The sequence below is a fragment of the Lates calcarifer genome, linkage group LG7_1, assembly GCF_001640805.2.
Source record: "Lates calcarifer isolate ASB-BC8 linkage group LG7_1, TLL_Latcal_v3, whole genome shotgun sequence".
In the NCBI taxonomy this organism is placed as follows: domain Eukaryota; kingdom Metazoa; phylum Chordata; class Actinopteri; family Centropomidae; genus Lates; species Lates calcarifer.
Window position 1 is genome coordinate 1,093,917 of NC_066839.1, and position 23,742 is coordinate 1,117,658.

Sequence of the window (23,742 nt, forward strand, 5' to 3'; positions counted from 1 at the left end):
AGACAGAGGAAATCAAAGTGATGAAATCAGTCTGTCTGACTCATCATTACACCATGCTGATTTATACTGTAAATTATTTTACTTTATATGATCGTAATTTGAGAATTATTGAAGCAGAAGGTGTGTTTTCCTGGTGGCAGTGAATGAGTCACCACTGTGGAGTCATCTGGGTGTTAATGAGGCGCTGACGTGCACTTACAGACCTGAGAGGAACATTTTAATAATTAACGTCTCAGAAATGGTTCAAACACAGTTTTTATTTGAACTGCTGCGACTTGTTCATTAAATTATGTGTGAATGTCAGATGAGTCTGAAAAACTGGCTCAGTAAGTTTATACTATCTGTTTGTATTTATACTCAATAAATGTCACACACACACACACACACACACACACACACGCCGCCGGTGAAAGAAATCCTGAGGGAAACACTGATATCTGGATAACTCTGCAGAGCAGAGCCTGTTGTTTTACACTCACTCCTGTTCCAGTTTCAGTAAACAGAAGAAGTGAAGCAGTAATTTATCTCGGACAGATTCAGAGACATGATACCGACCCTGCAACAGAGAGACACAAGTGGCTTTTCAGAGAGAAATACGTCCTCAGGGCCCGTCTCAGAAGGTTGTCCTGTACGTCTCTGCCCACTCTCTGCTGTTAGCTTTAAGGACTGTCTCAGTATAGCTGAAGCTTTGTCTTGTTGTTCCTGGTTTGGACTCATTAGTTCCACTGAAGGGAAACAGAGTTCTTCTAACTTTGTGTCAACAGTTTGTGTTTGTCTCCTCCCTGTTTGAACATGACAGTGCCTCTGTGCACACAGCCAGCTCCACAGTCTGAGTCCTGAGTGGCAGGAAAGCCCTGAGGTGAGTATGAGTTGTTTGGGGTCCTGCCACAGACAAAGAGAGTTTCCTTTAGGCCTAACTCTAACTGACTAATGGGCCGTCCACATACTTTGGCCGTTTTTCCAGATTTTTCTTGTCGCCTTTTCCCTTGTTGATCTCACACATCTTTAACTGATGTCAAACCCTGCCTCAGTGATTCAGCCTGATTCTGACTTTATGTGTCGGAAATTTACAGCCTGAGGACACAGCTTCAAACTTATAGCCCCTACATGACGTGAATAATTAATGAGTCATTACATCAATAAAACATAAAGTGAGATACAGCATAATGATGGGAGATTTATGGGCAGTGAGTGTATGACAGAGTCTGAGGTGAGTCCACTCTCAGGTCCATGAATGAGTGATGGTGCGGGCTCAGCGAACTGATCCGACCTCGCTCTGACCCTGTTTGTGTCTCAGTGGATAAAATACAGCAGGAAGACAAAGAGGCAGACGATGCTTTAGTCCAAAAGTTTATGATATGAGATCCAGTCATGAGAGCAGCTCTGGGATCAGTCCGAGTTACATAAACACAGTTTAACATCCTGACAGTCTGATTCAAGCATCACTGGGATGAAGGAGGCTCCTCTTCATGTTTATTCACAGATGTTGGAAATGTTTGTTCCTGCTCGTCTGTTACTGCAGAGCGGAGCTCAACTGGCTTCAGCATTTTAAACTTTCCTCTTCACGTTAACATTTAACTCCACGTTATCAGTTAAATCGCTGGAAGTTACAGCAGGAAGAATTCAGGTTTAAATAATAAAACACTTGTTGCATTTATCAGCTTCACTTTCAGAGTCCTGGTTTTGTTCACGCTGCTTCACTGGGACACATGAATAAAACAGAGGTTTCCAGTTAAACCTTAAGATGTGTGCCGGGAAAAAAAGATCTGTCCTGAAGATTTCAGCAACATGTGTGGTAACTGGTGGGATCATGTGATTCATTTCAATGTGAAACAGAAGCAGCAGGAACTGGTTTCAACATCGTCAAGAAATCTCATGAAAATATCAAATCCAGAAATAAAAGTATCCTGATAACGAGGATCTGTTTGTTTCTGACCTGATAAATCTTCTTCATCCGAGACACTGAGCTCCAACAACTGTTAAAACAGTGAACCTTCAGTGTTCCTTCATCACTGTCCCACACACACATCATCCTGCTGCCACAAACACTCACTAGAGGACTAAATGTAGATTGATCCGCCGCTGAAAATAGTCCCCAACAATGTTGTTGAAATTAAAAATATCCAATATCAGCAGCCTGATCCTTTAACACAGCTCTGATGCAGCTGTGGAGTGTGATGATTGAACACTGAACGACATGATTGCATTGTCTCCAGGAGACCTCCTCTGTGTGGGTACATGATGTGGATCTCATGTGAGAAAGGCGGACCCCGCCACTGAGCACAACAAGCTACTGCAGCTGTATATATATATGAAGGCTGTAATTTAAACACTTCTGTCATTTCTGAATCCAGCTTCATCTATTCTGAGGGATTTTCACTGAAAAAGCCCAAATCTGTGTCGCTCAGCTCCACCAGATTCAGTTGAAACACTGATCTGCTCGGTCTAATGAGGAATTTAAAATGCAGCTCCATGATTACCCATAAAGAATAATTAATAACAAAGTGCTATTGTTTCCTGTTCCTGTTTTTGTCCTCCAGTCTGCAGCCACGGCCGTCCGACGGCTGATGGAGTTTCTCATTAACTAACAAAGAGCCTGGAACCACTAATGCTGTCAAAAGAAAAAAAATGATAGAATTGTTAGATGATTTATGTTTGGTTTCAGACCAGAAAAGCTCAAGTGTTATGATGGGTTTGTTTCATAATGGTTTTTGCTCTTTTATTAATGTGGATTTCTACAGTGCAGCCTTTTCAAAGTCTAATTTCATCTGTTTATTCAGAGATCCCTGTTGAATATCTTTAATGGCGAGCGTGCTGCAGAATAATAAGAGTGAGGAGTTTCTGTCTGAAGTGCCTCAGCTTCACATGGACGAAACTGAAGAAGATGGTTGTGTTTCTCCTCGTAGCTTCAGGAGGTGAAAGGTAACAGCAGCAATGCACCATGGGAGTGGACATGCTCCGTCAGAGCAGCTGTTCCCTCCAGAGCTGCTGCACGGTGTCTCACCTGTGTGTTCGTCTGTTTACTGGATGTTTCTGTCTGTTTTTGTCTAAACATTCAAACTGTGTCTCGTTGATTTCCAGTGTGGATCTGTCTCTATCGTAGCTCATTAGTCGGGTCTGTTCAGTGGTTGGTCTGGCTGAAGTGTCTCTCTCTCTGTGTCAAACAGGTATAAGGCGATAGTGAACCCGATGGACATCCAGACGTCCAGCGCCGTCTTCTGGACGTGTCTGAAAGCGGTGTCTATCTGGCTGCTGTCCGTCCTGCTGGCTGTCCCCGAGGCCATCTTCTCACAAGTCGTCTCCATGCAGGTAAAATAAACAGACAAACAACAGGTCCCTTCATCACACGGTGCAGTTTTATTCTGCTCCAGGTGAAAACCGACCGTCATGAAAGAAATGTGTCGTCATTTTTGCTCCTAGATCGAACTACAAACCAACCAATCAGAATACACCGTGACATGATTCAGGATACACAGTTTAAACTGCTAAAAAACATACGATCAGAGGCCTCCTCAGATCTGGATCCAGTAGATCACCTTTGGGTTGTGGTAGAACAGGAGACTGGCAGCGTGAATGTTTGGTTAAGGTTTGGTAAAGTGAATGTCAGACTCAGACCCTTATTTCCTGCTGCACTACATAAAGAACAGATCATTTCCTGCACTGGCAGCGACTGTTGGCCCTGGATATAAACTGTGCGCTGCTGAATCGTCCACAATCAGCTTCACTCCTCGGATATCAGGCCAGAAACCACGAGTTGGACCACGTTTGTTATCATCCAGCTCCATGCCTGGATGCATGAATGAGTGTGTGCTCCATCATTCTCACAGTACAACAGCAAAATTGGCCGATAACTCAGTCCCTGAACATAACAGAGGTCATCATCACGACACAGATCTATGAAGCAGAGTCCAGTCTGAACAGGACCCTGTATTCATTCAGACTAAATGTGTGCTCTTCATCACTCACTGATGAGGACTCTGCTGGGTTTCCCTCCAGACAAACATCAGCCCTGACGGCTGTGAAGTCTTTATAGTCAGATTTATGGATGGAAGTGTCTCTGTGTTGATCTGCGATCGGTTTTATGACCTGCACTGATGTGTGGTCCCTTCTCTTCTCCTCCTTCCTCTCCTCTTTCTGCACCTCCTCCCCATCATTCCCCTCCTTCTCTCTTTCCTCTTTCTCCGTCTTTTTTCAGGGTCACAGGGACAACACTAACGTCACCTTTGTGAACTGCGTACCGTACCCGCTGTCCAATCAGATGCATCCAAAGATCCACTCAGTGATGATCTTCCTGGTTTACTTCCTGATCCCTCTGGCCATCATCTCTGTGTATTATTACCACATCGCCCGCACGCTCATCAAGAGCGCCCACGACATGCCGGGGGAGGTCAGCGAACACACCAAGAGACAGGTGACTGATGAATGAATGAGCTGACAAAGCCTGTCTTTGTCATGAGAATGTGAACAGTTCATCTGACCTGATACATGGTAGACACACGTGTAAGGCTCCACAAGACTTTTTAAAGGAGCATAAAGTGATTTCCTGTGCAGTTGTTTTTAAAGTGACAGCTTGAATAAGTGATAAGTGAACATGCAGGTGAATGAAACATCAGGGGAGGAAGGAGCAAAGGGAATAAGTGTCTTCTGTGGTTTCTAACGCTTGAAAGAGATAAACAGTGTGAAGTTCAGTTTAATGTGAATCGACTCAGACACGATGCTTTTTGCACCCACACCTCCCACTGCCACGGCTGCAGAGGCTGCACTGAGTATTTCAGCCATGAGGGAGGTTTAGTGGAGGACTGTGTCAGTGGGAGTGAGTAATCACTTTACACCAGCCTGATCTTCACAGATGGAGGAGAGGTCAGAAGGAAGGGGACCTGAATTATTAAAAACCCAACAACAGTAACAGGTCAGATCAGGTGTATGTGATCAATGATGGAGCAGTGCGGCTGCACCTCCACAGATTATCATGACAGTAATCACTGCTGATGGCGAGTCCAGTATGTACCAGGTGTTTCCAGGTGTTTCCAGTTTACTTTTCATTAAGCTTTCATCAGTGAAACTTGGCTCTTCCTGTTGATTTAGATTAAAAGCCTGTCGGCTGCAGCTGCTGAAGACTTTTATTCTGACACATCTGTGCAGGAAGTGTTGATGAAACAGTGAAAGCAGAAGTAGAAGCTGTAAACTTGAAAACAAAAACAGAATTAACGCAGCACAGACAGGGCTGCACTGGACTGGACAGTGAGCGGTTGTGGACTCATGGACACAGGAAGTAGAACAGTGGTGTGAGAGTTTGACTCAGACTTCATCTGCACCTGGTTTTTTCAAACGACCATAAACTTGACTTGAAATTGCAACTTGGCCTGGATTTACCTACAGACATGAGACCTGACCTGGACTTCCCTTGAGGGACTTGAACATTGACTCTGACTTATTACAAATGACTTGGACTTGTCCTGTGTGATCAGAGCCACAGTTTGTTCCTGAAGATGTGAGCAGAGACACTTGCAGTCGTTAATATAAAGACCTGAACAGTGGGATGATTGTGGTCCTTACTTTCCTTTTTTCACTCTGTGTGCAGCTCATTAACTGAAGGTGTCACCCTGTAAACACATAAATACTGAAGGGGAGAGTCATTTCAGAGGCCAGCTGCAGGTCTGCAGGGACACTCTGCAGTGAAGCTGACATCGACAAACTCAGAGACAAACAGTGAATCAACTCCTGACGCTGAGAGCTGAGACAGGAGGAAGGTCAGAAACTGAAAAAAAAACAGCCTGGACTGGTCAGTTTGTACTGTAGATACAGAAAACACCTTCATAGTTATCTGATGCTGCTTTTTACCAGCAGTCATTAATAGAGTGGGGATCAGATTCTCACTGAGATACCCGACATTAGAATTCAGTTCTTTCACACACTGGACATCAACAACAACCACTACATCCACTATCTTTATCTCCTCTATAATTAGTCACAAATTACACTGTCATTTTCAGATGATCAGGAAACAGTTTGGAGATTACAGAGCCATGACATGAAGTGTTTTTCCATTCTGCTGTGGCTGTAAACTCACAGTGTCTCCATGCTTTAGTCTCGGTCCATCACACCACATCGTGTGTGTCATCTAATTCATCTCATTACAGCTCCTTCCTCGTGGGGGAGCGATGCCATCAGCGCTTTCCTCCTTAAACAGGAGAAGCCTCTTCACTGCCCGTATCTCCACATCTATAGAGGTGGGAAGCCAATTGCTACATTAACTGCAGACGCCCACATCAATACCAAACACGCCTACTGTCTTATCTGAGGGCAGAGCTAATTCATTGTGTTTCCAGAGATAAGAAATACATTAGAGCACATACGCAGCAGGTGCACACACACACACACACACACACACACACCACAGCTTTATTTCAGACCACGCCATCGATCAGAAAACACTCTCTTGTTTTTGACACTAGCAAACTGTGTAATTTGTTTGGAGAACTTTGTGAGGATATGATGCTAAAAACAATAAGAACTAATTCAAAAACAGAAACAATAAAGTCATTTAACGCTCAGTAAATCAATAAACACTGGATTTGTTCACACACAGCACAGTGGACTCGAAAGCACGACTCAAACACAGAACAGTAAAATGAAAAAATGTTTGTTCCATTGGAAGTTTAGAGATTTCAAAATGCTCGGCTACGCTGCCACTACAGCTGCAGGTGTAGGGCTCATGATGGTTAATGCAGTTGCTAGCAAAACAACTAATACTCATCCCAGCATAGTAGATCTTAATATCACCAGCTCACTGCCAACCTGTGCTTCAGATAATCAGCAGCTGGTGTCCGTTATGAAACCATACTGCACAGAGGAGTGTCTCTCCTGCCGGGCTGCTGACACTGTCAGCCCATTTTAACTCACCATAACACGTGTGTGTGTGTGTGTGTGTGTGGTTAATCAGTGTGTAGACGACGCTCTTAACTCATATTCAGGAAATTAACTGTGTGAATAATAGAAAGATCATTTCTACGCAGACAGGCTGTGATGATCTCTCAGCTGAGTAACACATGACGACTGGAGGTAGACGGCAGCTTCCCCCACTGGATCAATAAAATGTATCTATGCAGTTATTTATATATAAAACATTAAATGTGTGTGTGTAATGAAAAGATTACACTGACTTTGAACCCCGTTAAAGAAAACTCGCTCCGTGCTTTCAGGCAGATGAACTGTAATGAGATGAATCTGATGGGATGTGTTACAGAAGAGAGGAAGTGAAGGAGGACGATGTCTAATGCTCAGCAGATGTAGGAGGTTAAATGCACTCCTCTGGTTTGTAGCTATCAATATTAAAGGCCAGTGGAATATTAAAGGCCTGCAGCAGATCCTCAGGATAACTGAATAAAACATCTCACCTCTGTGGGGTTTTAAAGGAGCAGCAGAGGAGATCATCATTCATCTGAGGAGCTTCGTGTTTGTCTGGAAGCCAGGAGAAAAAACAGTAAAAAGTTATAGAAATAAAAACACTAAGTCAAACTTCAAGAGAACTACATGGGTTCATGGCTGGTACATGTTCTTCTGTCAGTAGGTTGTTGTTGCACTGTGGTAACTAAAGAGTCTGAATTTAGTCATTTAGAAAATCCCCTCCATCAGTCATGTTTTCATGTGATTTATTGTCTCTTAAACTCTTTAATGTAGATTTATACAGGAGTAGTTGGACTTGAGCTCATAGCAAACAGATATTTTTTTCCACCTCAGGAGAAAATATTTCAGGACTTTCTGGTGAAAGCTTTAAACTAAAGATTAAACCCTGCCTCGCCTCAGAGAAATCTCAGCACAAAAGAACCTGTTTTTGTCAATTTGTCAATTACTGACTCGTCACTTCAGCAGCAGGCTTGACTCTGATTTTAGGTGACAGCTGAGTGACAGCGACAGAACAACAAAATAATTGCATGCTCAGACAATTGACAGAAATCACATAAAAACCATCATCACGTTGAGATTTGACTGGATCAATCAGACTGGAGGCCGTTATGGGCATCGACCTGTCAGGTGACTGAACTCAGACGACTCTCAGCGATGCGACGGCTGAAGACAAACAGAGAAGAAGTTGGAGGTCTAAGAAATGACAAAAACAGACCAGGAGATAACGAAGAGAGAGACAGAGAGACAGGAGGCGGGAGCAGCGATTGATTTTAAATATGAGTCAGCGTTTTGGTGTGCAGGACTTTCCAACTCTAATTGTTATTGAATCCCTTTAGCTTTACCTCCTGCAGCCAGGGTTCAACTCCAGCGCTGAGTTTACTGCTGTGACTCCTCCTTAATTCAAGACGTCTGTATGGGAGGAAAACTCAGACACAGAGTAACATTTGCTTCACTGAGAGTTTACTCTTCAGTTTAGAGTTACAGCGTATTTCTGTCTGTCCTCACTGAGTCGAGAGTACAGCAGCAGTGTGGCCTCACGTCAAGTGATTAGCAGCTGCAGGACACAGCAGAAGCACAGGTGACAGACTGTGATTCTGTGTCAGGACACTCAGGCTCTGAACTGGCTGTTCAGTTCGATCAGGTCTCTCTTTTGGACCCAGAAGTTGAACTCGAGACTCTTTGAACAGTTCAGGCCGGGGGGGTTGCAGATGGCTGAGGTGCTGTCGCTCTAACATACAGTAACTACAGCTGTGTTTTACCTGTTTCTTTATCTGACTCATCTGCACAGTATGAGGAAACCATCACAGGTTTAAAATGTGTAGCCACAGGGAGAGATCCATGGAGACCTCACTCCACAACCCACAAGACCCAAAGGATCCACTGCCAGACACCACAGGATATCCCCCCAAGATCCTGTGTCCAGGACCCGACGGGTCAGAGCTTTGGGCTCTTTGACAGGAGCATTGTGGATGGTGATCAGTGTTCACTTCACCTGTCAGTGGTTTAATGTACAGCATCTGTCCAGCTTTAGAGAAACTAAATTCTGTAATATTAAAGCCCAGATCCTGACAGTGACCAGCACAGGTTTCAGCTCTCACCAGAGAAAACGAAAAGTTTGCAGAAATAACTTCTCACTTAATAAACACTTTGCTGAGACAGACTTCTACTTCAGAGAATTCAAGTCCCTTTCAGCCCAAAGTCTTTTCAAACTGCTGCGTGTCGCTCACTGACTGATAATGCTGAAAATCAATGCTGAGTCTTTACTGGCTGCAGACGCTCAGACACAGACAGCCTCCCTCCTCTGGGACGGTAACACACGAGCTCAACAGGCCTCGTCACTTCCCTGCTTCACCTGCCAGCTTTCATCATCATCACCGCCGCCGTCCGTGCCCTCTGCTGATGGAGCACAACACACACACACACACACACACACACACACACACACACACACACACACACACACACAGGCAGAGATTTCTGACTCTGGACTGAAGAACAACACAACAAGTAAGAAAAGTGCTGGATGCAAGAGGACGTGCAAATGGAAAGAATTCAAAACATGGTGTCGTCTCGACTCAGTGTCTCTGATTGGACTGGCTTCACTGTGAGAGGCTGTAGCTGAGGAGGACGCCATCGTTACACAGTTCTCTGCATGAAAACACAGGACTGATAAACAGACAGTCACTAATGTGTACAGTCAACAATAATGATGATAATGATACTCAGCTCGTCGTGTGTTTTTCCTGACTGCGACATGACGTGGAGCTCGGACACAGGAGGACAGTGTGTTAGCTTCTATCTATCAATACAAAACAAAGCAGATCAGAGTCACAACATTTTGCTGTTTCATTTCTCGCTGCACATCATGATGACAAATGAGTTGAGTTATGAGAAGCTGTGTCAGGGAGGATCGTGACCTGGGGCTCTTTCACCAACTCTTAACTCATCTGTTCAAATGAAAGTGAAAGATGGAAAAACAAACAGCAGAGATGAGATTCCTCCGTCCTCACAGCCTGCGATAAAACGTTTACTGACGTCATCTCACTTCCTGTTCCTGCAGGTGAATCTATCAACACAACCTCAGCCCTCATCACACACACACACATCACCCTCCTCTACAGACATGTGACCATCAGTCTGCTGAGGGTTCAGGTCGTGACATTAACCAGCAGTGATATTAAGGACTGAAGCGTTTTCCTTGAAGCTGGACCTGGAGGAGTTTTCAGCCTGTGTGTAAATCAGTGCTGACACTCTGAGCTGTGAGGCGAAGCGTCCCGCAGGCACAACTCCAACGTCTGCCACCATTATTATTTTGTTTGTGGCACCAAGTTATTCTGTAACTTAGAACTGCTGCATTTCCAATTATGTGTGAGTCGTCTGCCTGGTGGGTTGTTTGTGTTTTACAGCAGCAGTTTGCAGCTCATTTCTGAGTTTGCTTGTGAGTGTACTTTATTGTTTTTATGAGACAGTGTGCCTCTGATCTTCATGTTGTACCTGTGTCCTCTGAAGACTTCAGAGACGCCACAGAAACCAACGAAACAAAGTCCTTTTTTTCTGTAAAGACAAAAAGACAGAAGCTGCAGCACACACTATGTAGTTTACACTGTAGACTGTAGTACTCTTCTCATGTACTATTGCAGTTTTTGCAGTTGCCATTTTATTTGTCCCTATCAATCATTTAAAGATTTAAAGACAGGAAAGATAAGGCCCAGGTTCAAAAATACCTGAATTCTTCATTCTGATGAACCTTCAGTAAAAGCGAGATTTCTACCAAAACCAAACGAAACAACTGAATTAATCACCTCTGATTGATTTTATTGGAAATATTCTGATGCTGCTTGATGGCAGTGACGAGTGCAGAGTGAAAACTGGCAGGCTTAAACACAGCTTGGGAAAAACAGCCTGTAATATAAATGTTAATGAGTCAGGAGAGCGGCCGACAGAATAATTCCAAAGTTTACTTCCAAACCAAGAGAACAGCAGACTGTGGTCTTTCTTTTTAAAGGTAAAGTCAGGTAAAGGTAAACTCACTGTCATTGGTCAGCACAGAGCAGCTGCAGGGCTTTGGAGCTTTTAAACATCTTTCAGCTCATTATTTCAGCTCTATGGTGTGAATGGGACTGACAGTCAGAGGGAGGTGCTGCAGGTGACGGAGGTGAACGTCTGCAAGCGAGAAGAACAGCAAGAGGAAAAAACAGAGAGAGAGAGGAGAGGAGGACATGGAGGGAGGGAGGAGAGGAGTGATGACTGGAGCAGATCTGAATGAAAACACATCAAAGAGGAAAAATGTGTAGGAGGAAGTCCAAGTCCAGGTCCAGGTCCAGGTTAGGATTAATGAGTTCTTCATACAGAGTTTTCAAATCTCTCCTTGATGATATGTTCAGGGACATCAGATATCAGCTGCTGAGCAACTGTTAGCAGCTGCTCTGCATTTTCTCCCCATTAAATACACAGACTCAGGTAGTTAATGGGCTGAAACATGTAGTTCTTCAAGAACATTAATCACCTTTTCTTGCTGGTTTCTATCACACATGCTCTGACTCTCTCATCACGTTGTCACGTGTTAAATATCTACAGTGTAGAGCAGTGATTCGTCACCTCTCACACATTTATGCCTCTCAGCATAAATATAGACAGTGGAGTACCATTATCATTCTGCACACCAACAACAGCAACAGCAGCAGTAACACATACAACAAAAGCAGCGTTTAAAAAGAGACAAAAACTCACTGCAGCAGCAGCAACTTTAACTTTTCTGTTTTTCTGCCTCTGATATAAAAAACAATGACAAGAGTTCATGTTTATTCATGAAACCAAAAGAAAAGCAAGAAAAACCCGCGAGCGACACACAGTTTACAGAAATACACTGGTAGGAGAATGACTCTGTGTGTGTGTGTGTGTGTGTGTCTCTACACAGCAAAGGACCTGAGGCTTAATTTGTAGCAGATCCTGCTGGAACAGGATCCTGCCTTTAAAAAGAAAAAAATAAGTGGAGCAGTACAACAGCAGCAGAGAGACACAGTGAGACGAGGGTCACCTGACTGTAGGTAACTGATTAACATCTCTGATCACCATCATAGTGACATTAGCACAGTTAGCAAAGCTGTCTAATGACCACGAGCTTCCTCCTGTTCAGTCCTCTCCGTCAGAAACACCTGTGATTCGTCCAGCAGAGAAATACCTGCAGCCATGCAGGGAACAGCAGATGGAAATAAAATGAAATTAAATGGAGGAAAGAATTTACATAACTCATTCTGTCAGAATAAATCACAATACGACAAGAAACAAACAAATAGATTGATTTTCCCTTTAAGCTTCACGTCGCAGCGATTAGTTTTTCTGGAGAACCTCGACTCAGATGCATCACCACAAACCTGATCAGTGAGCTCAGAGTGAAGGAAGCGGATCTGGACGAACCAGAGGGAGATTAGATTCACTCCTGATCGACGCCACCACTGAGGAGTTTCAGAGAAAACTTGAGACAGGAGACGAGGGTTTCTGCTTTGAGTCTGGATGTGAATGCAGCATGAAGAGAGTGAATGATGTGCAGCTGATAAAACCACCACCACACTGGGCAGAGTCTCAGTCCGCGGTCGACTCTCTTCAGAGACGTTGAAGTCACCTCTTCAGTGAAGTGTGTGTCTATTAATGCTCTAATGAACACTTCACATCGTCAGCTCTTAATGAACGAGCAGCAGGTGTGAGGAGACAGTAACAGCTTCTTAACTGAAGTCTGACCGAGACACATCAGAAACCACTCCAATAAAACTGCTTTAACATTTGAACCAGATTAAAACACGTGTTTCATGCTATCATCACAGTCCACCAGATTAGAACGTCACACCACTTTGTCTTATTACATCAGGCAGTTTCCTGTCATTAACAGATAAACTGGGAAACAGTCAGTGTGTTATCTCCACGCCGCCGACAGCTGCAGACGGAGGCTTTATGTCATCAGGTCGTCCGTCTGTCCGTCCTGTTCTCCTGATATCTCAGAAACACCTCGAGGGAATTTCTTCAAATTCTTTAAATTTGATACAAACGTTCACTTGGACTCAAAAGTGAACTGCTTAGATTTTATTGGTCAAAGGTCAAAGGTCACTGTGACCTCACAAAACACATTTTTTAACTCAAGAATTTCCACTTGAACTGCGTCACATCAGAGAACGTCATTACAGATGTTTCCATCTGGAGGACTTGAGCCCAAATGTTTTCTTATCTTCAGTCTGTCAGTCAGTCAGTCTGTCAGTCTGTCTGACTCTGGTAAACTCTGACCTGAACACTGACACTGTGGTGTTTTTTATTATCCTGCTCTGATCAGTGTTACTGCTGAAGGTTCAGTGCAAACACACTGACACAGTTTCTGTGTGTGAGTGAGCTGCTGCTGTGAGTGGTGTCCGAGGGCGGAGACAGGTGACCTGTTGTGTTGTCACCGACTCATCAACGTTAGCACGTTTCCTAGAACACACACAGTTCTCATTCTGTGTTTAGGCTGAAATCACTGAGAACGTCTGAGGTGTTCATCTCTGATTGTTCCTGTTACTGCGGATTGGATGGTTAAGTTATAAGGAATGGATGGATATACTTTTTAACTGCATGATAGATGCAGAATAAAGATTGGTGGCAGCTTTTACTCAAGTGCATGATGGGAGACTTCATCTCCTATACAGGAGCTGTATTTCACCTGTAATGTGACAGGATAACACGAGCACAAATGAAGAAATGTTTGTTCCGCATTTCTTCATTTTTCAACATTTGGAGCGAGGTAAAAAGATGACAGCTCGATGGCTCGCCGCACCGCCGCCACCTCCGGTGTCGATCTGTCTCACACGTGGCTCTAATGGGAGCTCCCAGGAGGCTTTGCAGGCTTCTTCCTCGGTGCCAAAAGAAGCAGTTAGTGGCTCTGCTGGGGAACTCTGAGGATTTATGAACAATGAGCTGAGAGGCGACGTTACGCAGATCTGAATACACTCACAGCTGAGGAGGCAGCTGCAGGTGTGTGTGTGTGTGTGTCTAGGATGCATGCATGCAGAGAAGATGTACAGTCATACATCTGTGAATGCATGCACACACATTTATGCACACAAATTCCCATAATCCACCCTTCCAGATGAGTTGTGGTGCAGAGCTGCAGGTTGCCTAAGAGGATCTTGGGAAAACGCCAAACTCTGCCCGACCACTGGCAGCAAATCAGAGCAAACACAAATCAGCGGCGAGCAGCCTGGAGCACAGAGATGATCCCTGCTCCGTAATCAGCAGAGTTTGCTGCTGGTTAACTTTAAATGTGCGCTTTCTCGTCTCTAAGAGGCGAGTCAGTCAAGGTGAGACGCTGCTGGGCGCCACTGGAATGAACGATGATCAGCTGGAACACACATCGGTTCTTCTCTAAGCAGAATCCGACTAATTAATGAAGTTCTTCCTCAATATAAAAATGAACTTGTACAAACGTTATCCCCCTCAATTCAACTCTCCACCAAAGACTCTTAATCCTCTGATTGTGTTCAAATGACTTTTGGATGGCGTCGCTCCAGGTGAGCGTCACAGGGTCAAACTCCAGGAAGGAAACAAACGATCGGCCAGATTTCTACTCAGAACACAGAAGGTGTTAGAACATCAGTCTTCAGCAAACAGGCTTTTCATACTGGATGTATTTTCCCCCTGCTCTGCACCTGATGCTTACTGACTGTTGTTTCTTTGGACTGTTGCTTATCCATGCTGTCAAAACTGTTTCTATTAAGAAAATATAATTAAAGGAAAAGTTACAGACATTTTGGGAGATATCCAAAGACAGATACCACTCTCCTATCTGAGGCAGTTTTACCGGGGTTAAAGGATAACTCATATGGACAGACACAAACAGCTGCTGTAATGTAATCCAATGGACGACCATCCATGTTAAAGTCTGTCCTCTAAAGTTCTTGTTTTGTCTCTGACAGACTCAGATTGTTCTTCTCAGTGTCTGACAGCATGATGACAGGATTCCTACAGAGACAGAGCTTTTTATTAAAGAGGAAGATCCTTTTAGTTTAACAACAAACATCTCTATATATCTCTACCAGACTCCATTGATAAAAACAGAGATTTAACCAGGAGCTGCTGGAATAAAAGTAAAAGTAAAAGTACCACAGAGATGGAGGTGGTGGTATCTGCTCAGTAAAATTACTGCTTTTGTCAGTGGAGTCTTGATAAACACGTAACTTTTTCATGGTGTTAGAGTCTTGTTCTGTGAAAGTTTGACACAGGGTTCTGCAGGTATTAAAGGGTTAGAGGAATACTGAGACTTTAAACAGCAGAATGAATCTCACCGGTTCCAGTTCATACTTTGGCCTTCTGGTCTTCATCAGCTTCTTTTTTTGATGCATGTGATTGAAGATTTGTTTTATTAAGAGTTACACTGCACCAGCTGATTGCTGCTCAGACTCAGTCTGTGTTTCCAGTTGACTGCAGTGCAGTTCCCTGTGATAGATGCAGGAGAGGGGAGGGGAAAAAACCTTCCTGCACCAGAGGGAAATAAATAGCCTCCACCATTCACTCTATGTGGCCTTGCGTGTCAACAGTACATGTGTTTTCTCTGTGTGTTTGGGGTGAGAAGGTCTAATGAGCTCCTCAGGGATTCATTTATGAGAAACTATAATGGATTTAGAAGCATGTGAAAAGAAAAGAGCAGAGTGGAGGAGCATCATTTGTCTGCTGCTCCTCTGTTTGAGCTCTGGCTCTGAAAACACCAGGAGTGTGTCCATCAAAAGGTCAGAAGGTCTGACGAGGCTGATGTCTGCAGCACACAGGGAGGCACTTTGGAAAACACTGTTGACATTTTTATTTGTGTTTGTGTTGAGATGAATGCTTACGTGTGGAGGTGGGTGACCTGTGTAAAGTGCACATGGCTGACATAACTGACCTTTTTCACATGTCTCTGCCAATCTCCGAGGATCCGACTGACAAGGTCAAACTGTATGTTACTGTACATGCAATGCATTTGGTGTTCAAACAAACTTTCTCTCCCTTTCCATCAATTTCATCATACTGTCGGACATTTGGAGGAAGCTTTTAGCATGCATGTCCCAGTGGGAGTCCAACCCTCAGTCCTGTCTGACATGACTATATTTTCCCTCCAAAATAGGAAACTGTGACCAATTTTACTTTTATGCATTTTCAGCCTGCTACAGTGAAAAGATCTAAAGCCTTTTGTGCCTTTAGCATTTCAGCATTTTATGGCTCTCTACCTCCATTATTTCAGTTTCTGCAAAACTGGACAGAAAAATCTATTGAAATAGGAAAAAAAGTTCCAACATAACAAAGGAAAATAACTGTGTCATTTAGACCTGCATGTTGGACAGATGTGGGACTAACAGTCAAACCTTGACTAATGACTTGAACCATTTTTACTGAAGATGTAACACTATGGATGACAGGACAGGAAGTGATGAGATACACAGAAATCTCCCTGTAGAAACATCAACAGGCATCAATGAGGATTCTGCTGCTGCAAGTCTTTAAAAGACTGTAGTCCTCAACTAAAACGAGCTTTTCCAAGTTTGTTTCAGTCCCTCCCACACTCAGTTCTCAGTAATCAGACCTGTACAAGTTCTGCTCAGTGACTTGACCACCACTGTGGCCACCATCCAGTCCTGTTCATTTACAACAGACACAGTCGATGCTGTGCTGATTTAATACAGTTACAACACAGCTCATGGATCCTAAAGGATTCTCCAGGGCTCTATTAGTGGATTTCAGCTCAGCTTTTAACTCAATAAATTCTCCTGAAAAGGCTCATTGATCTCAACATCAATCAGAGACGTTCTGTCGTGCCGCCCACAGAGGCTCTGTGTCAGAGGGAAACCAATGAATTTATGATCAATGAGAAACACCTTGGATTGTTTTGAGCGTGCTGATGACCTCCTACAGAAAACAGACCCTTTAGGTGAAGCAGTCCATCTGGCTCTCACAAAGGCCTTCAAACCTAGTGTCACATTAGCCGGCTAGAAATCAATGAGGCCAAGACAAAAGAGTTAATTATCTGCACAAACAAGAACTGAAAACAGAGCCAGTCTCACTTGATGGCCAACTCCCAGGTGTGCTTCTTTAAAAAACACAAAGATGCTTACAGTGACTTCAGGCGAGGAGTAAAATGTCAGATAGCTCCCATCCTCTCGTCCTCTCTTCCCTCCACCTGGCTGATGATCTCTCATTGTTGTCTTTTTATCTCCACCCCTCCAGATGGAGACGAGGAAGCGTCTGGCCAAGATCGTGCTGGTGTTCGTGGGTCTGTTCGCCCTGTGCTGGTTCCCCAACCACGTGCTCTACATGTACCGCTCCTTCCACTACCACCAGATGGATCTGTCGCTGGCCCACCTCGTCATCACCCTGCTGGCCAGAGTCCTCAGCTTCTCCTCCTCCTGCGTCAACCCCTTCGCCCTCTACCTGCTCAGCGAAAGCTTCCGCAGGCACTTCAACAGGTCAGCAGAGAACACGTCAGGGAGGTCGAGTTATCAGTAACCACTGGGGTCATTTCAGGTTTTATAGTTGAGCTCAAAGACAAAACTTTCTGGAACCTGCCATACATCAGTTGAGCCTTTAACTATGTCCAGGAACACTGACAATTTATGACGTATAAACATTTCTTAAAGGATGAAGCTGCCTATATTCTATATTTTTTACTGTCTAGAAATCCCACAAAGACCCAAATAAACAATATGCTGGCATCTCTCAGTCACAGTTTCAGAGCCACTGGCTGCTTCTGAAGACATAAATCTTTGAACTCCTCACAAACATCTGGTCTCATTTAAGAAGAAAAAAGAAGACTCAGTGACTCACTAAAACAGCTAGGAAGCTATTTTCAGCTGTGGATTAATACATTTACAGCAAATGGTTATACAGTTAGACTTTGAAAGCTCTGCCTTTTGAAGAAGCAGCAGCAAAGAGTCAGTCTTTGAGCATATGTTGGCCAAGTAACAAGAAATGGTTGAAATACCAAACTAGATTTAAGGACATTTGAAAATCACTCAGAGTTCAAATATAGGAATATATGAACAACACGCAGTGACCTAATCATTACATGTTTACAGTACTTCACCCATTTTAAGAGGAGGTTACCAAGTTCTATTCAGCTCCTGCACCTTTGACAGCACAGCATGCAGCTTAACAGAGAGAACAGTGTATCACTGGTCAGATTAAACATACAGAGGTGAATGCTTCAACAGTTCTTTATGTCTGTATTGAGTGGATCTAAATAATGCAAATAAATAAGACGTAGATGACAGGAGCATACAAATCAAAATGCCTGCACACAGCTGGGACTTGGCTTCTGCTCTGACAGGCTGCTGGCTCAGTGGCAGGGCATTGCTGATGTTTCTCACTCTGCATTCAGACCATGGTGAATTACAATTGTAGACTAATCAAAACTTTCCTGGAGGCTGAACATTTGTAAAACTCTGAGCACTCAGAGAGAGATTCACGAAACAACCAGATGGTGTGTACTTAATTTCTCACTGTGAATGGACTTGCTATAAAATGTAGTAATCATGGTCTCGACATTTTCTAAATCTCCATTTGAGCGCTTCCACTTTCACTAAACATCCTACAACTTATCAGTACTCTGCCTCAGCAGGATGGAAACCCTCTTCACACTCTGCCACAGTGAGAATCAGTAACCTGGGGACGGGCTTAGTGATTCATTCTTCATTTGGGTCAGATTTACAAGAAAATCCTGAGAATATAGTGGAAAAATAAAATGTGCCTTTGGGCAGCAGTTCTAATGAGGCTGCATGAAGCACACATGGTAATTCACCTGTCTTTAGATTTATTTTTATTGCTTACAACGAAGTTTGACTGAACTTCTTTATTGGTTCAAGTTTGAAGATTTCCATAACGTAAAGAAATCTTTTTGTTCTGAGGGAGCTACTGTAGTTAATCTTTATTTCTGTTTCTGAGGATTATGTATTTGGAAAAGAACATGAACATATGAACTTGTGATAGTTCATGTTCATTCAATTATAGTTGAATAAAATGTCAGTTTACAGATACTGACACCAAGTAAAAGATGAATGGAAACAGTCACAACAGTCAACAGCAAATGTTCTCTCCACGACTTTTGTTTGAACCTGTTATGCTTTAACTCATGTGTAGCAGTAAAATTAAACCTCTAGAATCTGTAAGGGAGATGGTTTAAACAAGGATTTTTGAGGACTTTCAAACTCCTTAAGGCCTTGCAGATGCCTCGAACATTCAGTTTACTCTTTCTCCTTCCTCCTCAGTCAGCTGAGATGTGGAAGAGGCCCCCGCCCAGAGCGCCAGGCCAGCTACCTGCACAGCACCTCCCACATCCGCCTCACCTCCATCAAGAAGACCACACCCACCGCTGCCATCATTGCCCCAGCAGCCAACGGCAACTCCAACAGACAAGAAGTGGCTCTGTGAAGCAGGAGGCTGAGAGTCAGTGATTTACAGCTTCACCTCATCCCAGGAGTTCTGTGAACACAGGACCAGGAGAGGTGTTTTGGTGCAAAGTATAGCCTGTGTGGACAGGTAGAGGAAACTCTAGAGGCTTTGTACCTGGTGAATGATTGTACCAGTTGCTCCTCATCATTTACATCCTCAACCTGGCAACCAAACAAAAAAGTGCCTCTTGGAAATACAAGGTGAGAAGTCAAAGGGAAGTAAAAACCCTATCGAACTAGAAAATGCTTCACTTTTCTACAGCCACAACTCTCCAGATTTATTGAAATATGTTTAATAAATGTAGATATGGAAGAAGTAAAACTGTTGAGTGAAAGTTTAACAAACCACAAGTCTGAGGCAGAGAGGACAGACAGCCCTGTTGGGAGCATGGGCACCACGCTGGCATGTCTGCTGTGAAAGCTTGCTTCTGTGTGCTAAGCTGCTCGAATGCTCACACATCACTGATTGATCTAAAAAGCCATTTTCATTTATTTGGTGGCACTGTATTGATCCACTAAGAGGCAGGATTTTGCCCGTCTTTGTCTGATAATGAGCGAGTCTTATCCAGGGACATTTTGATGAATGCTCGGGACCATTGGAGGATTGAACGTTTGACTCAAGTTACAGGATGGTCTCTCTCTCTCTGAACTCCTGCTACAGCCGTGGAGGTGATGGAGTTGATCTGGATGCTGTTACAGCAGTTAAACACTACCCGAAGCCTTGTCAACCAAAATATCTCCTTGGGTGGAGGAAAACCTCTTTGGTAAATGTTTGGTTTGTGGCTCTGTTACTTTTGGCGTCCATCAGGTACTATTCTGTCTGAGAGCTGAGAACCTCTGCTGCAGTTATCTGCAGCTTTGTGCTATAACCCAGCTGACAGTTTGTTGATTTGCCCTCTACACTGTTTGAGTTTGCCCATGCAGCCTGCATGTGTTTACTGGACTTGTATAAAGCTTATGAGCACTGGGCCTGCCAGGGTTGTGCCTGCTCTGTCACCAGTTTGTAATTTTCACAAAAACCATCCAAGGTTCAGATATCAAAGGTCTTGTTCATCAGAGAGGGTAAGAACATTAGTTCTGACGAGCAGCCTCGGGAGCTGAGCCTGAAGTCGAAGCTCTCAATTGAGGAGGTGATCCATATTCCAACCCTCAGCTGTGGTAATGAACTTTGTGTAATGACCAGAAGAATGAGATCACAGATACAGGAGGCTGAAATGAGTCTCCTTCCACTAATGTGTTCTTGATACATTCCATGAAGCAAAATCACTTGTATGTCATGTGTTGGGACAATCTGTTGTCCCCTGATTCTCCATGGTCCCTGATGCCAAAAACTCCTCCAGACTCCAAACGTCTAACAGTCCCTTTCCTTTGAAAATAAGTATTTAAAGAATCTGTCATGGTAAAGAGAGGTTCCTGATGGATGCACAGACTAACAGAGCCGTGCATATGATTAGTGTCAGTGCTTTGTGTTGCTGCTTTATGCCATGACCTGACAGGTGATGACATGTGTGCACAGATCGATGTGTTGTATAGTGAAAAACAACCACTGAGATGATGCTGTGATGTACTTTTGATCACATGCTGATGTTGGTTTTTATTTCTTCTTTACAATGTTTGATGTGTTTCTCAGTGCCAGGCATGCTTCACTTTTCTGTGTAAATTATTCTCAGAATAAATGTTTCTATAGGAGCACACACACAGACCAGCAATTTCCCCTTACTTTGATAGAAATCAGTTTTTTTTAGCGGCAGTAAAGGTTGAGACAGGACATGCGTCAGGGCAGCCTAACTACTAGCTGTCACCTTGGGCTCTTCAAATAGACTCTAAGATGTACACTGAAATTACATTAAGTGGGTGGGTGACGCAGTCTCTGAATGCACCTGTTGTTGGCACGTGTCAATATGGCCATAGGAGAGAGTGGTGGGTGGGTAGACAGCTGCTGGTCCCTCAAAACCTGACATGTCATTAACTGGAGGAAAGTTTTTCCTCCTTCCCATTTCACAGCCATTATGGAGACAGGCTTGTTAAAAGTGAGGCCAGGGGTTCAGTGACTCAGACACTTTGACATGATTCACTGCAGGGACTGAACCTGTGACCGACTTCCTGGTCATTGTTGATGGTCTCAGCGCCGACCTGCTGCTTCACGCTCTCAGAACAACAGGTCTTCAATTTCCAGTGGGAGCTGCTGAGTAGATTCAGTCTCTGACCTAAATCCACCAGAGGCTGCACAGTATCATCAGCGTTAAGGACGAGGCCTTGACTTGACAGAGCACAGCGATGCTCTAATAGCAGCGACGGTGCTTTCAGGCACTGAGTTTCAGGAGAGGAGACAGCTTCCACTCCTGTGAACATGTGAGCTGCTGTTGAGGCAGCTCTGTGTAACCATGGCAACCACAGAAACTGATACAGGAGCTAATTTACTGATATCTGAAATCCCTGACTTATACATCCCCTCTTATCGTGTCATATTGAATGTTGCTGGAAGCTGCAGTGGTGGAGTTGTGTCCTGCCGTACATTCAGAATCTGCAGTAACCAAAATGTAAAATGTTTTTTAAGCAGCCATAAAAACTGCTCTGTCCCTGTTTGTTTCATGGTGTTTGCCAAATTATCTTAAAATCTGTTCGGTCATTTCTGAAATATTTTCATTTTGCTGCCCCAGAATTCTCAAAAACTGAGCAACTGGATTTCAGTTCAGTTCAGTCCTTCACTCAGGGTTTTCTTGAAGGTCAAGGAACATTAATTTAACTTTAGTTTGTCCGTTCACAAGCCTCCAGGATGAGTAACCGTTCCACTCTGAGTTTCTAACTGTGAGGTATTTTGGGTGAAGTGGAGACTGCTGTGCGTGCATGTTATTAAAATGGGACAGGCGGTAACACCACTGTTTAATTTGATCATCTAAGCATAAAATTAGCTGAGTACTGATTATGCTAAAAATGAAAATTCACTCTCTGATAATGGTTTTCCTTCTCTGCATCTATCTGACTGTGGCCATGACGAAAATAATGAGAAAAACTGCATCAGTGCTGGAATCTGCTCCACCTCTCTGGCTTCGTCATTCTCCTCTGTTTCTCTCTCTTTGCTTTCCTGCAAACTTCCTCTCATCTGACCGACAACGTCTGTCCAGTACCACTGACATTAGTTAAAAGTTAAAAGTTTCGAGTCCACTGATCGGATCTGCTTTTCTCCAGGCACCATGCTGCACATCATGAGTCAGCAGGGCGGCCGAAATGGCCACAGACTTGCACTCTTGTCTCTCTTTCACACTTTCCTTCGTGTCCTCTCACACTCTTGCTCTCTGTCTCTTTTTTTTCCATTAGCGTCTTTCTTCACAGCCTCTTTGTTCTGACTCCCTCCTTCACCCTCTGCCTTTAGTTCATTTGTCTCCCCTTGGCTGCATCTCCCTCCACCATCCCTCCCCTCTTTATCTACTCACCTCCCGTCGCTTTTCTGTCCATCTCCCCCCGTAGTGCCCCCCCCCCCGTACACTCTCTAATAATGTCTTTTAATGCAGAGAGCTGTTTGTGCTGTTTGTGCAGTTAATCCACTGCTGTGTTTTCACAGAGCATCTCAGGTCAACACCTAGAAAACAAGTTCATCATATTGTTCTGCATTTCCTTTATGTTTTACAAATATGAACAATTTGACAGTTTTGGGAAAACACATCACTGTTTTTGCAGAGTTTGATGAGCTGTAAATATGAAGCTGTGGGTGTGGGCTTGGGTGTTACCTTAAAAAACCATTTGGTTTTTAATGACTGATACACAAATATATATTATTTATCAATTCAGAATGTTCAAAATACATAGATGATCCACAGGATCAGCACAGGAAAGGTTTACTCGCTTTCTGTACGTTATATATCAAACTACAGCTACAGCCAGCTAACTTAGCTCAACACTGGAACCAGAGGGAAACCCTTAGCCTGCAGCAGTAACTTTGTGAAATCTTATCAACTCCAGGTGGAACTAGCTGGGCCAATCCTGTGAGATGTGACGTGCTAAATACTGAGGTGCTGGGAGGCAGATTAATAAACATAATTCCCAAAACGTCAAACTATTCCTTCCACATGAATTGGGCAAACTGGGAATATGACTGAAGTACAGAAAAGAAACGACACCTCTGAATCACAGCTTCTACATTCATGACAAATCACACAATCAGCAACAGAAAAACAGACACGGAATCAGTGAGAGGTGGATGAAGCTGCACAGGTTTTTGATTTAAAGAAATAACTCTTCAATCATCAAAGAAAAATGAGATTGACCGCAGCAGCTTCTTCATCAAGTGAAAAAGTCACTGGCTGCTGAATAAGAGAGAAAAACAAGCCCCGTCCTCCCAAACACAAATCTACGAACATCAACACGCCTGGCTGAGTAATGACGTGAGATGATGTTCAGT

The 23,742-nt window shown here is 43.7% G+C and overlaps 1 protein-coding gene across 1 annotated transcript; it reads left to right on the plus strand.

The window, feature by feature from the left end:
• Positions 1-3,177: 3,177 nt before the first annotated feature.
• LOC108882234 (neuromedin-B receptor) lies at positions 3,178-20,571 on the plus strand. The gene is made up of 4 exons (XM_051071639.1): positions 3,178-3,297; positions 4,196-4,411; positions 17,125-17,363; positions 19,161-20,571. Exons 1-4 carry the CDS (start codon positions 3,190-3,192, stop codon positions 19,321-19,323), a joined length of 726 nt encoding a protein of 241 aa, XP_050927596.1. The 5' UTR covers positions 3,178-3,189; the 3' UTR covers positions 19,324-20,571.
• The last annotated feature ends 3,171 nt before the right edge of the window (positions 20,572-23,742 follow it).